General features: G+C 42.6%; 1 protein-coding gene across 1 annotated transcript; it reads left to right on the plus strand.

Moving 5' to 3' along the window:
* The first annotated feature begins 1,706 nt into the window (after nt 1–1,706).
* On the plus strand, nt 1,707–19,286 carry DGKE (diacylglycerol kinase epsilon). Its single transcript, XM_058817103.1, has 11 exons — nt 1,707–2,406; nt 3,989–4,148; nt 4,607–4,726; nt 5,715–5,858; nt 7,587–7,744; nt 8,030–8,081; nt 8,266–8,379; nt 8,870–8,941; nt 9,450–9,577; nt 10,476–10,587; nt 11,125–19,286. The coding sequence occupies exons 1-11, from the start codon at nt 1,961–1,963 to the stop codon at nt 11,281–11,283; spliced, it is 1,665 nt and encodes a 554-aa protein (XP_058673086.1). The 5' UTR covers nt 1,707–1,960; the 3' UTR covers nt 11,284–19,286.
* Nucleotides 19,287–19,495: the final 209 nt, after the last annotated feature.

The following is a 19,495-nucleotide window of genomic DNA, read 5'->3' on the forward strand; positions in this document are numbered from 1 at the left end:
CTGCTCACACATTCTCTGCATAACTCTTTTCCTGAGGGAAAGAAAATAGAAGGCCTTTTTTTCTACCTCAGGCTTCAGAGTTGCACTGGGTATTTTAAATAAACTTGTGAAAATAAAGTCTATCCCTTTATATTTAGCATGGCAAGCAAAGGTTTTTGGTGCCCAAGGTAAACTATTGTTTTTTAAAAGAAACAACTGCCCAGTACTGTTAATCTCAGAGGCAGCTGCAAAGGGGCCCCTTTTTCAAAGATTGTCTCTAACTTTGCTCCAGCAGAGAAGTATTTACTAATGGGGTTTAACTCTAGCAAAGCCAAATTATGACTGCTGAGAAAGACAGCAGTGTTTTCTATCAAATTAATAGAACCAATAGAAATGAAAAGCCACATAATTCTCCTCCTTTCAGGACAAGTTAGCAGAAAACAGGATCATAAAGCATTTAAGCATAGTGTTGAGTAAGGATGTAGGTTAGCAAATGTCACTGCGAACAGGTGGTTTTGGCTTTGAGAAATGTCTAGAGCTCTTCTGGGCAGTGCCATGCTCAACACGTGGTACCAGCATCACCAATTTGTAGGGCATGAAATGCATCCCTTCAACTATAAGATATGGTTGACATGAAAATAGGTACTTGGAGTTCATCATCGGCTCTTACATGAGGGAAGTGAGGAATTTCCCTGGAAATCTGAGTGTTGCCCAACTGTGCAGTATGTGCATTTTCAGTGTTTTTTAAAAGATAGAATAGACCTAGAATCCAATCAATTTTGTATATGCTGTATGAATTTACATCATTGCTCACTATACTGTTTTGAAAGTGCAAAAACCTGTGAGTTCTAATGGCAGCCACTATTTTTAGGACTGCTCCAGGGAAACAATCAAACATGTAACGACAGAACGAAATTATGACAGGAAGGCATTTATGGTTGGGCAATAAAGCACAACCATGGGGAGGACAAATACAGCACAAAGGCAAAACTTTGGGGACCTCACTGCTGAACGTGAAATGTTGTAGTGAGGTGGGGATTGGGCTTTTCTGCTGGGCCAACAGAGGACATGGGGAAACGGCCTCAAGCTCAGACGGGGGAGATTCAGATTGAAGATTATCATGGTTTGGTGTGTCAGGCTTTGGGAAGGGCTGCCCAGGGAGGTGGTGGAGTCCCCATGGCTGGAGCTGCTCAGGAGGAGCTGGGCCTGGCGTGGGTGCTGTGGTTTGGTGTTACAGTGGCAGTGCCGGTCGGACCGGGTGACCGTAAAGGCCTCTTGCAAATCTGATGACTCCATCATTCTGGGGCAGAACGAAATTATGGGGGAAAACATTTATGGCTGGGCAATAAAGGCACAAACACGGCGGTCACTCGGCCCCAAGCCAGCACGGCCTTCGCCTCGGGTCTGGGCCCGGCGGAGCCGGAGCCGGAGCCGGAGCCGGAGCCGGAGCCGCTCCGCCAGGCACTGTCGCGGCCGCTGAGCGCCGCTGGCGACATCCCCGCTGTCGCGACAGGCGGGGGGCGGGCGGCGCCCGTGTCCTGGCAACGGCCCCGGGCCGCTTCCGCTTCCGCCGCCCCGCGCATCCCGCGGCGCCGCTCCGAGCCCGCCGAGCTCCCCGGCCCCGGCTCCGCCGGCAGCTCCCGGGCGGGCCGAGGGCCGGAGCTCGCTGTCCGCTCCGCCCCGTGTGCCCCGCGGCGAGGCGCAGCCGGGGCCGTGCGTTCGCGCCCTCCCGGCGCCGGGGACAGCGGCAGGAGGAGCCTGGGCACGGCCGGCCCCGCGCAAGGCCCGGGCGGGCGGCGGAGGAGCCCCAGCGGAACGCTGCCGTCGGCCCGATGCGGCGCAGGTCGGTGCCGAGCCGTGAGGAGGGATTGGAAGATGGTGCGTGAAGCTGCGCCTTGGCTCCCTGAGCGAAGGGGCCGTTGCGGGGCTCGCCCCGCCGCCTGCCCGGGAGGTGCGAGGGGTTAGGCCGGGGAGCGCAGGGATGGAGGGCTCGGGCGATGCCTCCCCCGCCGGGGCCGACTGGCGCCTGGTGCTCTGGACCCTGTGCTCCGTGCTGCTGCCCGTGCTCATCACGGCCTGGTGCAGCTTCCAGCGGTCGCGGCGGCAGCTGCTGATCCGGGACATCTTCCGCAAGAGCAAGCACGACTGGCACTACACGGACCTGTTCGGGTCGCCCTCGTACTGCTGCGTGTGCGCCCAGCACATCCTGCGCGGCGCCTTCTGCAGCTGCTGCGGGCTGCGCGTCTGCGAGCCCTGCCTGAAGAAGGCGGACCGGCGCTTCCTCTGCAAGGAGGTCATGATGAGGGGCAGCGCCGGGGCCCCCAGCTCCATGCCGCACCACTGGATCAGGGGCAATGTCCCTCTCTGCAGCTGCTGCGTGGTCTGCAAACAACAGTGCGGCACGCAGCCCAAGCTCTGCGACTACAGGTACTGCAAGGCGGTCTGACAGCGTGGGAGCACTGCAGTGCCATGTCAGTGTTGTGTTTTCTACAGGGTTGTTGGGAGACCACACCCCAAAAGAGATCCTGCAGTAGTCAGATAAGATACTATTAAAAAAAAAAAAAAAACAGCTTCAAAGAACCTAAAATTAAAATGGGTGCTTGTGAGTCATAGATTAAGAGTGTGGCATTGCATCTCACATCCACTCGCTCTCTTAATTGCATTACTCCAGCATGATGTGCAGGCTGCTGTATAATTACATACTAGAGACTCTCAGTGTCCAAGGGAGTTTGTATTTTAGGGGATGGTATTAGGAAGTTTCTAATAAATTTGTTGGTTGTACAGTGGATAGCCTGAGCAGTTTGACTGGCACAGCTCACAGTTCAGAAAACCAAAGTGGGCATCTCAAAATTGGCACCTGCTCTGTGTAAATAGAGCAAACAATGTTCTGTAGAGGTTTCAGGTTCATTTTTAAGGATGTTCAAAACAGCTAAAGAGCAGTAAGCTACCGCAATATATTGATAAAGATTGTGTTAAGAGCGTTTTAAAAATATAATGGACCATTACATGGACTTGCACTGTCATTAGTAAGGTTGCTTGCAAAGTTTTCAGTGCCAAAATGCAATGACAGGTGCCCCAGTGTGTTACTTCAGCCTACTCAGAGGATCTTTTCAGCCTAGATTCTGCCAGCTTTTGCTTTGCTTCTACGTGATACTGTCAAACTCCTTGGGAAGTAAGCAGAATTACAGAGAGAAGAAGAGCAGATTATCAGAAACAAAACCTTGAGAGTGTGTGTGGGAGAGGGAAGGGCAGGAATTTGGAGGCAAATGGGAAAGGAAGGAAGAAGAGGAAAAGAGAGTCAGAGCATAGGCCAAGTGTCATTGATACTCTAAATGTGTGTTGGATTAGTCAGGAGCACTCCAAAAATAGCTTTCCCAGCTGCTTAAATCAAGGCTTTGAATGTAGTAAATGAGGATTAACATTCTGCAGAGGCTGGAAGTGGATATTGCAGTATTTCCTCTTGTTCTAGTCTTGTTTTCCAGGACAGCTTTTAGAATAGGTCATGAAGCAAAGCAGTTTTGCATAACTAAATCCCATCAGCCTTGTGCACTTCTGTGTAATCTTTTAGGTTTCATGTGTGAAGGTGTATTATCAATCTTAAGGAATGCATTCATTCGTGACTTGTATCACTGTATTGAATTGAGCTCCAGTATTTTATCTGTGATCTCTAAGATGAACAGGGGTTGAGGTTCTTTTACAGGTTTTCAGTGTAATTGTTGATATTACAAACAGGAGCATATTTATAGCACCTATTTTTTAATTAAAAAGAACTGAATTCGTCTAAAACTGTTGGAATTTTCCCAACAGAATTCAAATCTTTCCTAGACCTGCAAGCACATGACCAAATTTATGTAATTTTCTATAGCCAATACATAAGCTTCCAGGGAGTGAAAATATTACTTATAATGGTGCATGTGAACACAAATCTTTTGACAAAAGTCTAAAATAAATGAGCAAAATCACTGTGCCTGTTTGAAGATTGTTTTCAGGTGTTCTGGTCTTTTTTCAGGTGTGTGTGGTGTCAGTACACTGTGCATGATGAATGCATGGTGGATAGTTTGAGGACTGAGGATTGTACATTTGGAGAATTCAAAGACTTAATTATTCCACCCTACTATTTGTCTGCAATCAACCAGATGCGTAAAGAGAAAAGAACCAACTATGAAAAGGTAATGGCCTGCTGCTTCTTGGGTTTAGAATATACCAAAACAACAACCAAATAAACCCACAGACAGACCTTGAAATCTGAACTCAATACATTGTGACAGTAGCAACTGTCACGTAAATGTTGCAAGATCTGTTAAGAACTTGCTGTGTTAATTCAGAGGTGTTTGTCATTTTACTAACGTGGTTGTTGAAATATAAGGAGATGTGGATTTGTCTACCTTACTTCCTTGAATTTTTATGAGTTTTTTACTGCTTTGTTCATAGCATTGTAGTATTCATTGTCCTGAGCACTGCAGAATCTTCGGCCTTGATGTGTCAGAAGTATTTGTGTTTTGTCTACTTCAGACTAACTGGTGACTTTCTCATTTCAGCCCTTGCAGGGGATGGGGCTCAGAGCAAGGTTGTAAACATTTTCAGATGTGCAGTATTTGTGTGACTGACTGGTTTATACCTTTTGCAGGTGGTCCCTTACTGCAGTAAGCACTGGATGCCAATAATGGTGCTGGCCAATACTCGCAGTGGAACCAACATGGGTGAAATATTTCTAGGAGAATTTAAAATGCTGCTGAACCCTGTTCAGGTATTCACAGTGCAAAGCCACCATAACAAAACCAAGGTTTAGATCAGAATAGATATCATCTTGTTTTCACAATGGCTGTAGGGTCTTGTGGAAGATCAGTAAAGGAAACAAATTCGTGCAGTTTGTTCTTTTAGCAAGGAACAGCTTCACAGAGAGCAACAAAATATGCAGAGGCTTCTCCCAGCCCCAAGTTTGTTAGGCTTCTAATACCAGTCCATTTTTTTTGCTTATGGTAGTACATGCAGTAATTCAGTCAGAATTACTGCTTGTATTGCCAGTATTACCAATTTACTACATGTATTACCATATTACCAATTCAGTGGTACCAAAAGTATACCACTTTTGAAACAGTGTACACTTTTTAGAAAATGAACCATTTAAATCTTCTTTATAGGCAACCTGTATTTGAATCCTCACTTTATGTGTGGAAATGTCAGCCCTGACAGTTTTGCTTTGTGTTGTTGATTTCCCCTTAAAATCCCCTGGGATGGCTCAGGATGTTTTGTAAGGCAGGCAGTTGTTCTTGGATTTCCTGGCTGCACCTTAATACTCTTCCTTTGAAGCTCAAAACCCAGCTGTAAAATACAGCCCAGGAGAAATCACTGTGTTTCTGTTTCAAATGCATCCCAAAAAGGCTTTAAAGAATAAACCTCTTTGTGTGCTGAGTATTTTAAAATTACTTTTATCTGAAGTCTTTCATCTTTACAGAATTCATCTTCATGCTTCTAGATGCAGACTGTTCCAAGGGTTCTGTCAGCTCAGTTTATCAATGCCATTTAATCCTAGGGAGGCAGCTGGTGCTCTGTTGTGAATTTGGGAAACAAATCCTGCTCATGAAAGTCAAGACAACTCATTTGCTAATGTAATATTGCAAATGGAGAATATTTGTTTTGCATTAGAGTTAACTTCTTGAAGTTGTTTATCTGTGAGGCAAATCCTGAGTCCTGTTCTGTGAACTTACAGAATTCCTTATTTTCCTTTTTTCTAGGTTTTTGATCTCAGCAAAATTGCACCTGCTAAAGCTCTCCAGCTCTGCACTTGGCTGCCCTGCAATGCTGTCAGGGTTCTGGTCTGTGGTGGGGATGGCACAGTGGGCTGGGTCCTGGATGCAATTGATGAAATGAAGATAAAGGTATTGTGTTTTAAATTAAAAGGTGACATGAGTTTTGGTGTTGCCAAAGTTCTACCTCTCATCTCTTACCTGCATTTATTGCCTTCATCTTCCCGAATAGGCTTACAGAGGAATATTTGCATAATTGCTTATTCATATTGGAAAAGGGTGTGGGAAATGCATCTTATTATTCCTTGTAGTTAAAGGAAAATATGAACACTTTAGATTTTAATTTATATTAATAGTAGTTCTTTTCTGCAAAACAAGGAGAGAACAAGCTGCTGGATATTTTCTGCATTGTTTTTTCCTCTTTGTCTGAACAGATTTATATTGTCATAGATGGTATTGCTGATATTGGCTGGTGTGCTCTGACTGCTCCCTTCTCCCAGGACACTCAGTGTTTTATAATAACCTCATCATTTTGCCAGCTATTCTGGTTATGTTGCCAGTGCATAAATGAGTGCAGTCATTTGCTTCTGCTCCTTGTCATATGTTCTGAAGAGTCTGTCTGTCTGCAGCCTTGCCTATTAGCTGCAAGTAGAGGAGAAAAAAACAAACTCTGTTTACTGTGGATTTGAAATGGAAGATGTTCTCATTTATGGGATGCTCCTAAGACCTCCTGAGAAAATTAAGAATGGAAAATAATTTTAATAAACTTTATTGCTTAACCTAATAAACTTTTTCTCTTGTGCTGAAAGAAAAAAAGTTTTTATATCAAAGTTTTTTACTGCAGCTTTCTTGTTAATACATAAAATGTTGTTATTACAACTTCATGCATAGTCCAACAACCTCTTTGAGAATTATTGTGTGCTGATGAAGTAGAAATAAAGTAACTATTAAGGTTAATGAATATGAGTATATGGTTATGTGGTCCTGGGCACTTGATACATTGTCCCTCAGTGCTGATATAGTTGATGAAATCTGGGTTTTTCTTTGTCCTGTTCAAATTGAGTCATTGGTATTAGGTAAACTGTAGAGATTTATCAGCAAAACCTTTTTCTTATCAGCAGTAGGTTATTTGCTCCCTTCATTTATCTTGACTCTCAAATACAGGTTGATACCTGGCTGATAACCTTTCTGAATAAAATAGTAACCAAAGTGCCAGTTTACTGCAAGTGCTTTTCACAGCTGAGTTGCAAAGGCCATAGTACAGCTGAAGTAATTGTTCACCCTCCTGTGGTCAGGAGAGCCAAGGCCTTTGCTGAGGGGGCTGTTCTGAGCAGCTCCTGTCACTGTGCTCTGCAGAGCTGCTCTTCACCTGCTCCATGTGTGGGTGACAGCCTGAAACTGAGACACTGACTGTGCTCCTTGGAGTGTCTGTGTTTCTGTGTGTGCTTGAGCACTGGTACTCTGTGCATCTGTTGTTTAGACCTAACCTCACTCAGTCTTGTAGGAGCATTTTGGTGTCTCGTTGCAGTTCACAGCCACGTGTGTTACATCTCTCAGTGTTCCTGTCACTTCCCAGATCCAAAGCATCATTCCTGGGAAGGAATACTCTGCTCAGTGTTCATAAATGTGTTGTTCCCATATTGTGTTTGTATCTCTTTCCTTCTCACAATGATTTAACATTTCCTTCCTTTACCTTATGTCTGGGTAAGTAGCTCAATGTGCCACCTGCTCTGCCAGCCCAGAGCTCTGCTCTGTTACAGGCTGCTGGGAAGGTGAATTGATCTAACCTGAGCACTGGGGATGGAAGGGAGGCAATGAGTGCTGGAGCAGGAGCTAATCTGCAGTGGTTTTGTGTCCTAGGGGCAAGAACGATATATCCCACAAGTGGCAGTTTTACCTCTGGGAACAGGGAATGACCTGTCTAATACTCTGGGCTGGGGTGCAGGTTATGCTGGAGAAGTCCCTGTAGAGCAGATCTTACGAAATGTCATGGAGGCAGATGGAATCAAACTAGACAGGTAAGGAACAGTGAAAAGATAAAATGTACAGAACCAAACACTGCTGTAGCTCTACTGATAGTCCATTGCAGCAGTTTCTTTACATAAACACAAGTATTGCCAGGAGCTACAACCTAACTGAGGTCTGAATTTAGTCTTTTAGTTGTTCTACAGGGCTTAACTCTTTCATTATTTAACTAAATTTGAGTGTTTTGCCTTAATCCCAGTATACATAAGATTCCTAACTACAGCTTTGATACTGAGGACTGTCTGTCTCAATCTTAAGTACCAACTGTTGTTTTTCAGATGGAAGGTTCAAGTAACAAACAAAGGATACTACAACTTAAGGAAACCAAAGGTATTGTTTGCAAGTATAATATGAATTCTGTTAAATACTCTATGTTTGTCTTTTTTTGTTGTTGTTATCAACTTCCCATTAAACACTGAATTTTAAACCCTAATAATGATTTTTAACAAGGCATATAATAATGATTTTTAATAATGTTTTTTAACAAGGCATAATTGGAAGTTCTGTCTTACAGGTATTCACAATGAACAACTACTTCTCTGTAGGACCTGATGCTCTTATGGCTCTGAATTTCCATGCTCATCGTGAAAAAACTCCCTCTCTGTTTTCCAGCAGAATCATCAATAAGGTGTGTTTGCTAAAGGGGCATTTCCTCCTTGGAGTTGTTGATTTGACTTCAGGCTATTTTAGGTTCACATTCCTTTACACTACATCCTTCTTGTCACTTTAAGAGTTTGAATTAGCTTTTCTTAGGGAAAGGGATTCTATGGGTAAAACATGTTGGCACACCCACTCATGAGTGTTCTGCCTTGCCTCTGCTTGCTTAGAAAATTTGCTGTTTGCTCATTTTTTGCTCAGAATTTCTCATTTGCTTTGAAACCTCATGAGTTAAGTGCTTATTCCCTTTTCAAGTGGAAATCTAGTTTCTTATGCAAGTTGTAGTTCATTTCATGAGGAAGGTCTAGTTCAAGGATGTGCAAATATATTATGTGTATGTTTTAGATAAGGTTTGCACAGCCATAACTATACATAAATATTTCAAATAGTGTTCCTATGTATTATCTTTTTCTAACAATATTTTCTTTTCTCCCCATTTTGTTTGGGTTTTTTTTTTGTAGGCTGTTTATTTTTTTTATGGAACCAAAGACTGCTTAGTACAAGAATGTAAAGACCTTAACAAAAAGGTTGAGGTAAGTTTTTTAACTTGCTTATTCTCTGGACAGTCAGTGAAGTGTAAAAACTTATCTTGTGAAAGAAAAGGAGAGAAGCTTTGCTCTGTACCATATTTACACTTAATGATATTTGTGTGAGGGTGGCTGTGGCCTTGGAGCATTTTTGTGTTCCCTTTGCTGTCTGCAGCTTACTTCATGGAATTCATGTATTTGGGCTTACAGCAAATTCCTGACTTTTTTCCTGGCCTTGACTCAGTTCTATGAGTGCAAGCACTGATATTCAGCTATAGTTTGCCATAGCACTAGAGGCTTACATAAGTGAGAGTTCCTTTTTTCTTTTCTCTACTAATAGAAATTTACTGTCAGATTTCTTAAAGATTTTTTTAAATATGGAAAGAAAACACATTTTGTTGGTGCAGGGCCAATTTTTCTTTAAGTGGAAGCCTATTGAATGCATAAAGTAGATAAGTTCCATTGAAGTACTGAATTTGATCCACAGTAATTAACTTCTGCTTGTCTTTTAAAGCTAGAGTTGGATGGTGAGAGGATTGAGTTGCCCAATTTGGAAGGCATCATTGTGCTGAATATTGGATACTGGGGAGGTGGCTGCAGGCTCTGGGAAGGAATGGGGGATGAACCTTATCCTTTGGCAAGGTACAGAGGGCATTTTTTGCTTTGTTTTTTCCTTTAACAGTTCTTGCAGTGTAAGGAATTCCCTCAGCAGATTGTGCTTTAGTAGCCAGGCTTGTCTGCAGGCTGGAAGGATTCCTTGGGACAGGCTATCTCACATTTGTTTATTTTCCTTGGAGTAAAGCCATCCTATACATCAAGGGGGTTTTAAGACTATCTCAAAATGTCTGGCATGACAGACAGCAGAAGCATTGGAGAGAGAGGCTATTAACAATAAAGTGAGCCTTCAAAAAGTAGAAGATAGATCCATTTAAGAATCTAAAATACCACATCTCATTAGAGGTTAAAATGGAAAGTAGAAAACAAAACATGTCCAAAATTTTGGCTCCCATGTTGGGAGCAATACCAAAGAGAAAAATAACTTCAAACATTAATTGTTCCCTGTTGTGACTTCCTTCTTCAGAAGGCATCTGTATAAATATACACATAGTTTTGTTACAAGGCTTACAATCCTAAATTTCTAAAAAATACTTGGGCACGGTCCTTACCCAGATCTAAAAAATTAAGCCATTAAAAGATTTTATTTTTGATGAATGTCTGAGTAAAAAGACAGAAAATTATACAAGTTTATGGAAGAGAAATCCGCTGTGAGCCTTAAATGTGCACAATAAGCCTTGGAAAATCATACATCCCTGATTTCAGAGGCCAGCTCAAGTGTGCTGACTGGTGAATTGCTCCATAGCTGTTTGATGGCTTTCTTTGCTGCTCAGTGGGGTTTGTGCTCCAGCACACAAACATAAATGTATTGGTGGCACAACATTCGTCTTCTCTCTGGGAATAGCAGTAAGAGGACATAATATCTGGGGATATGTGCTGGAGCTCATCAGCTCACTGAAAGAAGTCTCATTTTTTCATTTCATAGACATGATGATGGACTTCTGGAGGTTGTTGGTGTTCATGGTTCTTTCCACTGTGCCCAGATCCAGGTGAAACTGGCAAATCCTGTTCGCCTAGGGCAGGCACACACAGTGAGGGTAAGTGCTGCTTAGGCACCTGTTCTCCTAAATATTTTTTTAATACACAATACAGAATCTCAAGCACTCAACTGCTTGAATCAGATCTGAAGTTGCAGTTTGCAGTTGAAATGGATATTTCTCTTGTTGAGTAAAAATGTATTATGTCATAATACACAGACCTCTGTTGCTGTGCTTGGTGGCCTGTGAGTGCCACTCACAGTTTCTCCCTGGCCAGGCTGTGAATGTGTATTGCAGCTGTAAAAGGTGATTTCAGCCCCTTTGAACTGCTGTGGTTGTATTGCTGTGTTTGGTACAGCTGTTTGATTGCTGGGTTGTGTTGTGTTTGGTACAGCTGGTTTGATTGCTGTGTTTGGTACAGCTGTTTGATTGCTGGGTTGTGTTGTTGTTTGGTACAGCTGTTTTGATTGCTGTGTTTGGTACAGCTGTTGTAATTGCTGGGTTGTGTTGTGTTTGGTACAGCTGTTGTGATTGCTGGGTTGTGTTGTGTTTGGTACAGCTGTTTTGATTGCTGGGTTGTGTTGTGTTTGGTACCAGCTGATCCTGAAGAGCTCCAAGATGCCGATGCAGGTGGATGGGGAGCCCTGGGCACAGGGGCCCTGCACTGTCACCATCACTCACAAGACCCATGCTCTGATGTTGTACCACTCTGGGGAGCAGACAGATGATGATGATGCCTCCAGCCTGTCAGAGTGACACCAGGGCAGGGAGCAGCTGGATCAAGACCTGGAGATTTTGTGGAATTGGGATTTGATGTGCGGCAGTGAGGAACTTCAGCTCGTTAAAACACCAATGTCTGATCTGGACTGAGGTTTATCAACTAAGGTTCATACTTGTGAATGAACTAGAGCTGAGGAAAAAGCCATGCTTCTGCACTCATGGAAACTTTCACAGCTGAATTACCACCACTGGTTTGCTTTAGCTTGGTGGGGATGCCCTCCAGCCTTTCCAGCTGGAACATGTTCCTCTCATGGCTGGAAGGGGACGGATGCTGCAGCCCTTCCTTGCTGTGCAATCAGGTCTCTGCACACACACAGCACAGTGTTTCAGAGAGATGTTTCATACCCTTGGAAAGGGGAACAGCTGGGGTTTGACCTGCTTCCACCTGCCCCAGAGCAGTTCCAGAGCAGAAAACCAGCCCAAGCAGAATATGGGTTGATGTTGTGACAGCAGCCTGCTCCTGGCTGCCATCTCTGCCTGGGAGCAAGAGCAGTAACTCTGTGCACCTGCTCATGCAATGCATTTCTGATAAGCTTCACTGGGAGAGTAGAGGATCTGGGAGCTCTGGGGAAGGTACTCAACAAGAAAATTGCTTTTGGACCAAAGGTTTCTGGAAATGTTATTTAGGAAATGTCCTTTTTCAGTGGCTTTGTAAGCCAAAGAGTACCCTGAGGTCTTGAGTCCCCAACATACAATTCAAAATACTTGTACCATGAATTGCACTGAATGATCCTGTGACTTGACTTTGCTTCAGCTCAGTGAGAGACTAATTCCAGTTTTTGTAAGTAGCAACATCATAGTTTTTGGGCAGGCTTTTTGGAGGAAAACTTGGACAAAGGAGCATCTTCTTTAGCTGTTTAGAGAGAAGGGTTTTAAAGAAATTATGATGATTGGCAAATGTGGGGTATTTTTTAAAAACTTGTTGAAGAACGTGGCTCATAATTACCTGAGAATGATCAGTACTAAGTCAGTCTGTTAACTTTTAATTGTAAGTGTGGAGGTTGAGAGCTGAGTTTGCAGAGGTGCCATTCATGTGTAGGATTTGTTTGTGGAAAAAAGCATGGAAGCATTTGTTTTCTGACTGGCTCTTAGGTGGTAAGAGATGCCTTGTTGGTTACCCTCATTTCCCTTATGGATAGAAAGGGGGAAAAAGATGAGAGGTTGATCCTGGTCGTGGAGGTTCAGAACACCCACAAGAGCTCACAGAGACTGTCAGGCATGTCTGAAGCTTCTCAGGTTAAAAGCTTCTCAGGTGAAAACATCTTCATGGTTAACAAAAGTAGAAGATCTTATTCCTGCTCTTTTTGTTGTAAGAATTTTGAGCCTGCAGCAGGTGAGAACTGAGTTGAGGCTTAAAATATCTCACTGAGTAAATTCAGTTTAGTTACTGAAGGTGCTCTTCCAAGTAGGAAGAGAATTTATGCTGTGTAAGCCAAGATTATAAGAAGGTGAAGCCTTTGGTCTGAAGTTTGAATGTTGCTGCTTTTGTCATGATCCCCCAGTTTTTAAATTTTCTTTATGCTGACTGAAAATGAGACCATTGGGTAAAGTAGGCTATGTTTCTAGGTTTTTTAAAATGAAACCATTTTTCAAAAACCTGTAAAATGATGTTTGCATTAGCACTGAATGATCTATTTATATTTTAAAATAATTTATTGAAACTTGGCAAAGTCAGTATTTTTAAAACCTTCAACTGTAATCCTCTTTGGAAAGCATTTTTAACTTGATGGTATTCCTTGTAGAAAGTGTATGTACTAGAACTTCAATACTACTGATTCTCAGTGAATTTATAGCAGTCTGGAAATGTGATTAGAGTGTAATGAACTGTAAAGCAGAAGCCATTTGTAAATTCCATATTCATTAGCCTTATATGCATAACTTTAATTATTTTATTGTATGTAAATAGAGATGAAAAATAATAGTAAAATATATGTAAAAAGTGTTTAAAATACTTTAAGTATGCTATGCTAGATTAATCCATTACCTTTTTTATTTTAGTTATGAGCTTCAGTTTGTATTAGCTTCAAAAATCTTACCAGTTATTATTTTTTTAATGACTTGTAACCATCAGCACCCTAAAAGTATTTAAGTTCTATGCTGTAGTTTTTATGTAACTGTGGTTTACAAACAAATGAGGAATCTGTGGAAAAGCAGGGTATGTGCTCTGAAAAGCAGTGTTTGAAATGACACCACTGGCTACTTTAAACTGTACATAATGCAGTTCAGACTTCCCTGAAGTTGATCAGATGATTATTCAAAATGGTTTGAATAATCAATTTGAATAATATTGTTTTATAGCCCAAGAACCTTGAACTGTTGAAAAACGTCACTCTTTTCACTTCTGACATCTAGAAAAAAATAATTGATGCCAAGGTTGGAAGTGTCCCTGTGTTCCCACAGGTGGGTGGGGCTGTTTGTGCTCCCTCCCACTGCAGCTTTTCATGGGTCCAGTCCAACATGTGTGACATCCCCTGGGAAGGGTAAATCCATCATTCCTGCTGGAGGAACAAAGTGAAAGTAGCATTTAACTGGGTGCTTGTTTGGGACAACCCCTGCTCTGTGGTCTTGGTTTTGGAGGTGAAGTCTGTGTCTCACCAATGGACTGTGAGTGATGGCAGCAAATGTGGCCCTGGGGAAGCCTCTTGTGGAATTGTACCTATGGTTTAGAGAACATTCTGTAAGGCTGAAGTGTCCATTGGGACTCTATAGCTGTCATCATTTGTGTGGCAAAAAAAGGTCTTGTAAAACAGAGTCAGCCCTGGCGTCCGTGGGAAGCCTTGCTGGTTCCAGCTGTTCTTTGCTTTCAATGTTTCCTCCTTTCTGGTGTGTTGCAAATTGGGTTAAAGCCTGTTTGGAATGGCTTTGAGGGAGCTGTTTCCTGTTGTAGCCCAGTTTGCCCTCAGCAATGAGCTCCCAGACTGTCTGGCAGCAGGAATGGACTTGGCTGATTTGTACCAGAGCTGGGGCTGCCCAGTGTGCATTGTGAATATAAACTGCTCCATGCTTTTTCAGTGTTGTAGGTGCATAGAGCACCATTTCAAACAGCTCCTCCATCCAAGGAGTTGCTCCTTGTAGGCTGGAGCCCTGGAAATCCCCACACTAAATTCTCTGTCTGGGAGAGGGGACTCTGCAGCTGGAGCTCCTGTCCTGCACTGAAGAGTTTTCCCTTATCCTATTAATCATAAACATTGGAAAAATTGAGAAAACAATATTTCAAAAAGCCAGATAACAAACTATTTCTTCTGCCAGTCTGTATATTATAGATTTGTGTAAAATGTACAGGGTAAACAGTAACACTGATTGTCAAGCACTTCAAAGTGAGTTCATTAAGTTTATTTTTAAGTTATATTGTTGCATCTAGTAGCAAGTTTGGTCAGATTCTGATAACTTTCTTTAATGTAGGTTCTCAGTCCTGTGACAGGCAATAGAAAAAGCATAAATCTGCTTGGAGAGCCTTTCTGTGGGTCAGCTCCTCTCCTGGCTCACAGTGCACTGTTCACTCACATAGAGGATGTGCTGTGTATTTTTACGTGCACAGAACCTCCTGTCAAAGGCTTTGTCAGACAAGAAAATTGGAATGGCTTCACACAGCTGTTCTTGGCCCAGTGACCCACCTGGTTGGCTTTTCCAGTCACCATCACCACCAGGACTCCAAAGGTTCCCCAATACCCCTGGCCTGGATTGAATATAATCTTTGTTCTCATTGCTGCTGGGAGGAACGTCCCTTTTCTCCACAGGTTCTGAGAACTGATCCTTGAAGGGTTTGGTTTCAATTGGCCAATTCCTTCTGGTTCTGTGCTACATTGCACTGAAGCTTTTACAGTGTGTGCTGCTGTATCTCACTGGTTAAATAAAAAGCTCTGCACCTTTAGCTGTGATCAGCACAATAGCATCAGTGTTAGAATAGTTACTGGTTTTTACTTGGCAACAAATGCTTTTGGTAGAGCAGCACTGTAACCCAGTTAGTCTCTGGGGGAGAGCAGGACACTTAAAAATCTGCATGTGTTCTAACTGTACTGACTACTAGCAGTTTTCTTCCTTTTGGAAAATAAAAAAATTAAGTCTTCAGTTGGAATTAAATTAGACTGTCTTCAAAAATACTAGGATGTAACTGATTCTTTTGAATGTCAACCACTGAATTTAAAATGCTGTTTTCTTCTGAGAAATGAGAGGTGCTTCTTGAGCACAGGGTGAGGCAGCAGTGACCACTTCTTCCTGTGGTAATTGAGTAAATGGAGAGAATTTACACATTCTTTTTTTCAGCAATGCTGAGGCCACAGTTGTAAAGCACGATTTTGTCATCCAAGAGTGCTGAATACCCAATTCAGGCTTTGGGCATCTCAGGGAGATACTTCAGGCTGGAAAAAAGCCACATGCCTTGACTAAACCTAGTTGTGTTGTGCAGACTGACCTTGGCTGAGGATCTGGCCCTCAACTGTTCAAAAGAATGAATGTGCTCAAAATTGTACTTTTTAATGCTGCCCTGTGTCCTGTGCTGTGTCCCCCTACTGCTGTATGTAATTAATTCTTTGCATTGTTTAATTTGCAACTTATTTGTAGATTTTAGCATAAAAATTTATGTGAGTTTATTGCATTCTGTACCTTCAAGGTTTACATCCCTCAAAAGCCATTTTGTCTGCTACAAACTGCTGTAATCCTTTGAATACCTCCAGCCATCTTCTCTTTCTAGGATTTTTGTAGTTAAACAGAATGGATTTTTATTTTTGTAGCTTGTAACTTCAGTATATATAGTAGTTGTTTAGTAAGTAGTGATCAGAATACTGTAAAATGTTGTTTTTAAGAGCTGTAACTTTTAATTAGTAATTACTCCTTACAGGAAAATGTCAGCATGTTAACAGTTTAAAAAGAATATATTATTTAGCTACACATGCTGTGATGCTGCCACATGGGATTTATATTGAATGTTTGTCTATATGTTCTAAAGTGGCACTAAACAAGGAAAATATGAGCCTCAAGTGCAAGAAATAGCTCACAAAATAGGCAGTTTTCAATTGAGAAAGGTGACATTTGGAATTCGGTATTTTTTATTTCCCACAGAGCAGTAAGGAGTGATCAGTGGACTCTTAGCAGATCAGTTGTTTCCTTGTGGTGTAGTTTGAGATGTGTATTTAGTGCCCAAACGTGAGCAGACACTGCACCATTCCTGCTCCTCAGAGAGCAGAACCCCAGAGCAGCCCCACAGCTGTGCAGGATGTGAGGTCTTGCTTGCCATGAAAAAAACAGTTAGCATGGGCTTGGACCTCCAGAATAAAAGTTTAAATCAAAATTTGCAAATTTTTCCTTGCCATCAAGCCATGTTTTCAAACCTCAAACTGGTTTTCCTTTGGTTTTGAAGAGAGGGCAGGCTGAAATGGAAGAGTAAGGAGGTAATCCTGTAGAAGTCATTGTTAGAAAAGCAGAAATGCTGGTTTTATCTGCTGCAGAGGCACAGTGAGTGTGCTTCTGTCTCATACAAATTGTGATGGTTGGTGCAGGGGTTACATGGGCACAGTGTGTGATTTGGGCCAGGTTCTGCCTGAGGAGCTGCAGCTTCAGTGGAGCCACAGAGCTGCCCCCTCTGTAGTTACTGCACATTAACACAGGGAAACTGAAAACTCAGTTGTTGTACCATGGCCTCTCTCTGTGACTTGCACTCCCTGAAATTCTCTGTGCAGAAACATCTGCTCCATATTCTTCATAGAAATTTGTAAATACAGATTTTTTCCCAGCACTGGCTCTGTTACTGAATTTCCTAATGCATCTGTTTGTCTCGTTATTTGTTCTGTATTTCTCTGTAGATTTAAGGGCTTGGATTAAAGTATTTAAACTCACCTTTTCCTTTTCCTTGCTGTGCATAAAAACAAATGTGAGTCTTCAGCTCTGCAACAGCCCCAGGATGAGGATGACTGCCTGCTCTGGGAGGGCTGCAGCTAGATGAGCTTAGGCATTTTGAGAACAAAGTTGTATTTTGTTGAACTCTGTGGCCGTGCTACTGCCTGAAATTCCTGCTGCAAAATTTGAGCATCTCAAACCTCAACAAATTCTAGACAGCATGGTAATGTCATCTGGAGGTAAAACTAACACTGGTAACATGCAAAGGTCTCTCAGCAGCTGTTTGCCTGCTCCTGGTTCATTCTTCTCCTTGGGGAGGAGCTGAGGTTATGTGGATTTTCAATAGGTGTGGTTTAAATGGTTTGAATTCCCAGGCTTCAACAGTTAATGTGAAATGTCCATGTTCTTATTTCTCACCTCTGTTGACATTGATTTGGGGATCTTAAAACAGCTTCTGATGCTGCACATTATTTACTCGAAGAGGGGAAGGAGTCCTGCAAATGCCTTGGCTGTGATGAGCAGTTTCAAGTAAGAGGTTTAACAGGAGATGTTCTGGTATCAGTAGAAACTGGAGATGGGGCAGGAGGTGCTGCTGAGAGCAAATCAGCAAAACTCCCAGGGGCTTTCCCCAGCGAGGGGAAACATTCAGGGAGACATTCAGGGATCAAGTGGTTCAAGGCTTTCCCCTGGGGGCAGCAGATGGGTTCGTTTGGGCCCTTGGAAGTGAATAAATCCTGTGGGGCCACTTTGTCATAGTGTCAGCTCCCTCCCAAATCCTCTCCTCTGTTCCCTGCTGTCATTTGCACAAAGGAGAGAAGGGCTCTGGCCTCTCAGCTCCTGTATTATGCCACAATCGAACCTTTTAAAGACTATTTGTGTGTTGTTTCCCATTCAGGATGGGGTCAGAGCGTGGATATTCAGCAGGTTTTTCTTAGATGGATAAGACAATAGTTTCACAGAATTAGGGAGTTTAATACCAGCACAAACAAAATGCAACTAAGTTGCCTCCTTAAAGTTCTGTTGAACTACTTTAGGATCAAGAATTGCTCATGATGGTGTTTTCACCTGAATTACCTCCTCTTTTCAATTAGCTTTTATTATTTGATTGGTGGCTCCTCCCACCCTCCTTTAGTGCTTTGGCCAGACTCACACAATTGCCTGTATTTTATGTAAATGGAATTGCTACACCGTAAAATGATATACAAATGTGTCTACCACACAGAAGCTAATAAATGTGTGAATAAACCCATTATTCCCATGTAATGGCAGCTGATTGCAGCCTGGGCAACACGGGGATATGAGCCCATGGAATGAGGAGAACTCTGAGAGGCCACAATTAATTGACTTTTGGAATGACTTCTCTTTTCCACAGTTCTATTTGGCTGAGCAAGATTCACAAATTGCTGTCTTGAACTTTTTTATGGGACAAAATAGCTGCCAATGAAAGTCTAAATTTGAGTCTGCAAACTTTAGACTTTAAGTCTGCAAACTCCAGAGATTTCTTTCCCCAAAACCTTCCTCAGCCCAATCCACATGGAGAACTTGAGGTGGAAATGTTCAATTTGCTCCAAACAAGCTCCATGCTTTGTTTGGGCTGACTTTTGAATCTGTTGAGGCACCAGAGCAGCTCCCTGCTGAATTGTTTTCCACTGGCCACATGAGGAAGCAGCAGCTCCCAATTTCACTGGATGAAATCATCAGGAATCATCACCTATGGCAGCTTCCAGGTGTAACCTAGGCTGGCAGATGCTGGATCTCACCCAAGGCTTTTTAGAGCAATCCCACACCATGTCCTTAATTGTCCAGCTTCCTCCAGCTGATGACCATGGTTATGCATGGTTGTCTCCTGTCACTGACATTTTATGAAAAATCCTTTTGCCAGGATCTTTTCTCCTGAGAAGCTGGGAAGCTTCAGCTTCTCTGTGTTTTGCTGCTTTGGAATGTGATTTGGAGAATTGTTTACCCAACATGTGAAATTGTTTTTACTTGGTGACCAATGACAGCTGCCTGTGTCAAGGCTGGGAGCAGCCACAAGATTTTATTATCATTCCATTCCATTCCTTTCCTTTCCTGCCTTCTGATGAAATCCTTTCTTCTATTCCTTAGTATAGTTTTAATATATAATTTTCTTTTAATATAATATATATCATAAAATAATAAATCAGCCTTCTGAAACATGGAGTCAAGATTCTCATCTCTTCCCTCATCCTGGTACCCCTGTGAACACCTCCACAGTCTCCAGCTGTGTTTCCTGGGCAGGATGATCTCCTCATCCCCAGTGAGGAGGCAGCACCACGGATCATGGGTGTGGGAAGGAGGCAGCTCAGGACCAGTCCAGAGCTCTGCCTGCCCTTCC

Source organism: Ammospiza caudacuta, chromosome 19, assembly GCF_027887145.1.
Source record: "Ammospiza caudacuta isolate bAmmCau1 chromosome 19, bAmmCau1.pri, whole genome shotgun sequence".
NCBI lineage: Eukaryota > Metazoa > Chordata > Aves > Passeriformes > Passerellidae > Ammospiza > Ammospiza caudacuta.

Coding starts and splice junctions, on each gene's coding strand:
- DGKE (XM_058817103.1), top strand. CDS start 1,961: ATGGAGGGCTCGGGCGATGCCTCCCCCGCCGGGGCCGACTGGCGCCTG. Junction 2,407..3,988: donor CCCAAGCTCTGCGACTACAG/GTACTGCAAGGC, acceptor GTCTTTTTTCAG/GTGTGTGTGGTGTCAGTACA. Junction 8,082..8,265: donor ACAACTTAAGGAAACCAAAG/GTATTGTTTGCA, acceptor TCTGTCTTACAG/GTATTCACAATGAACAACTA.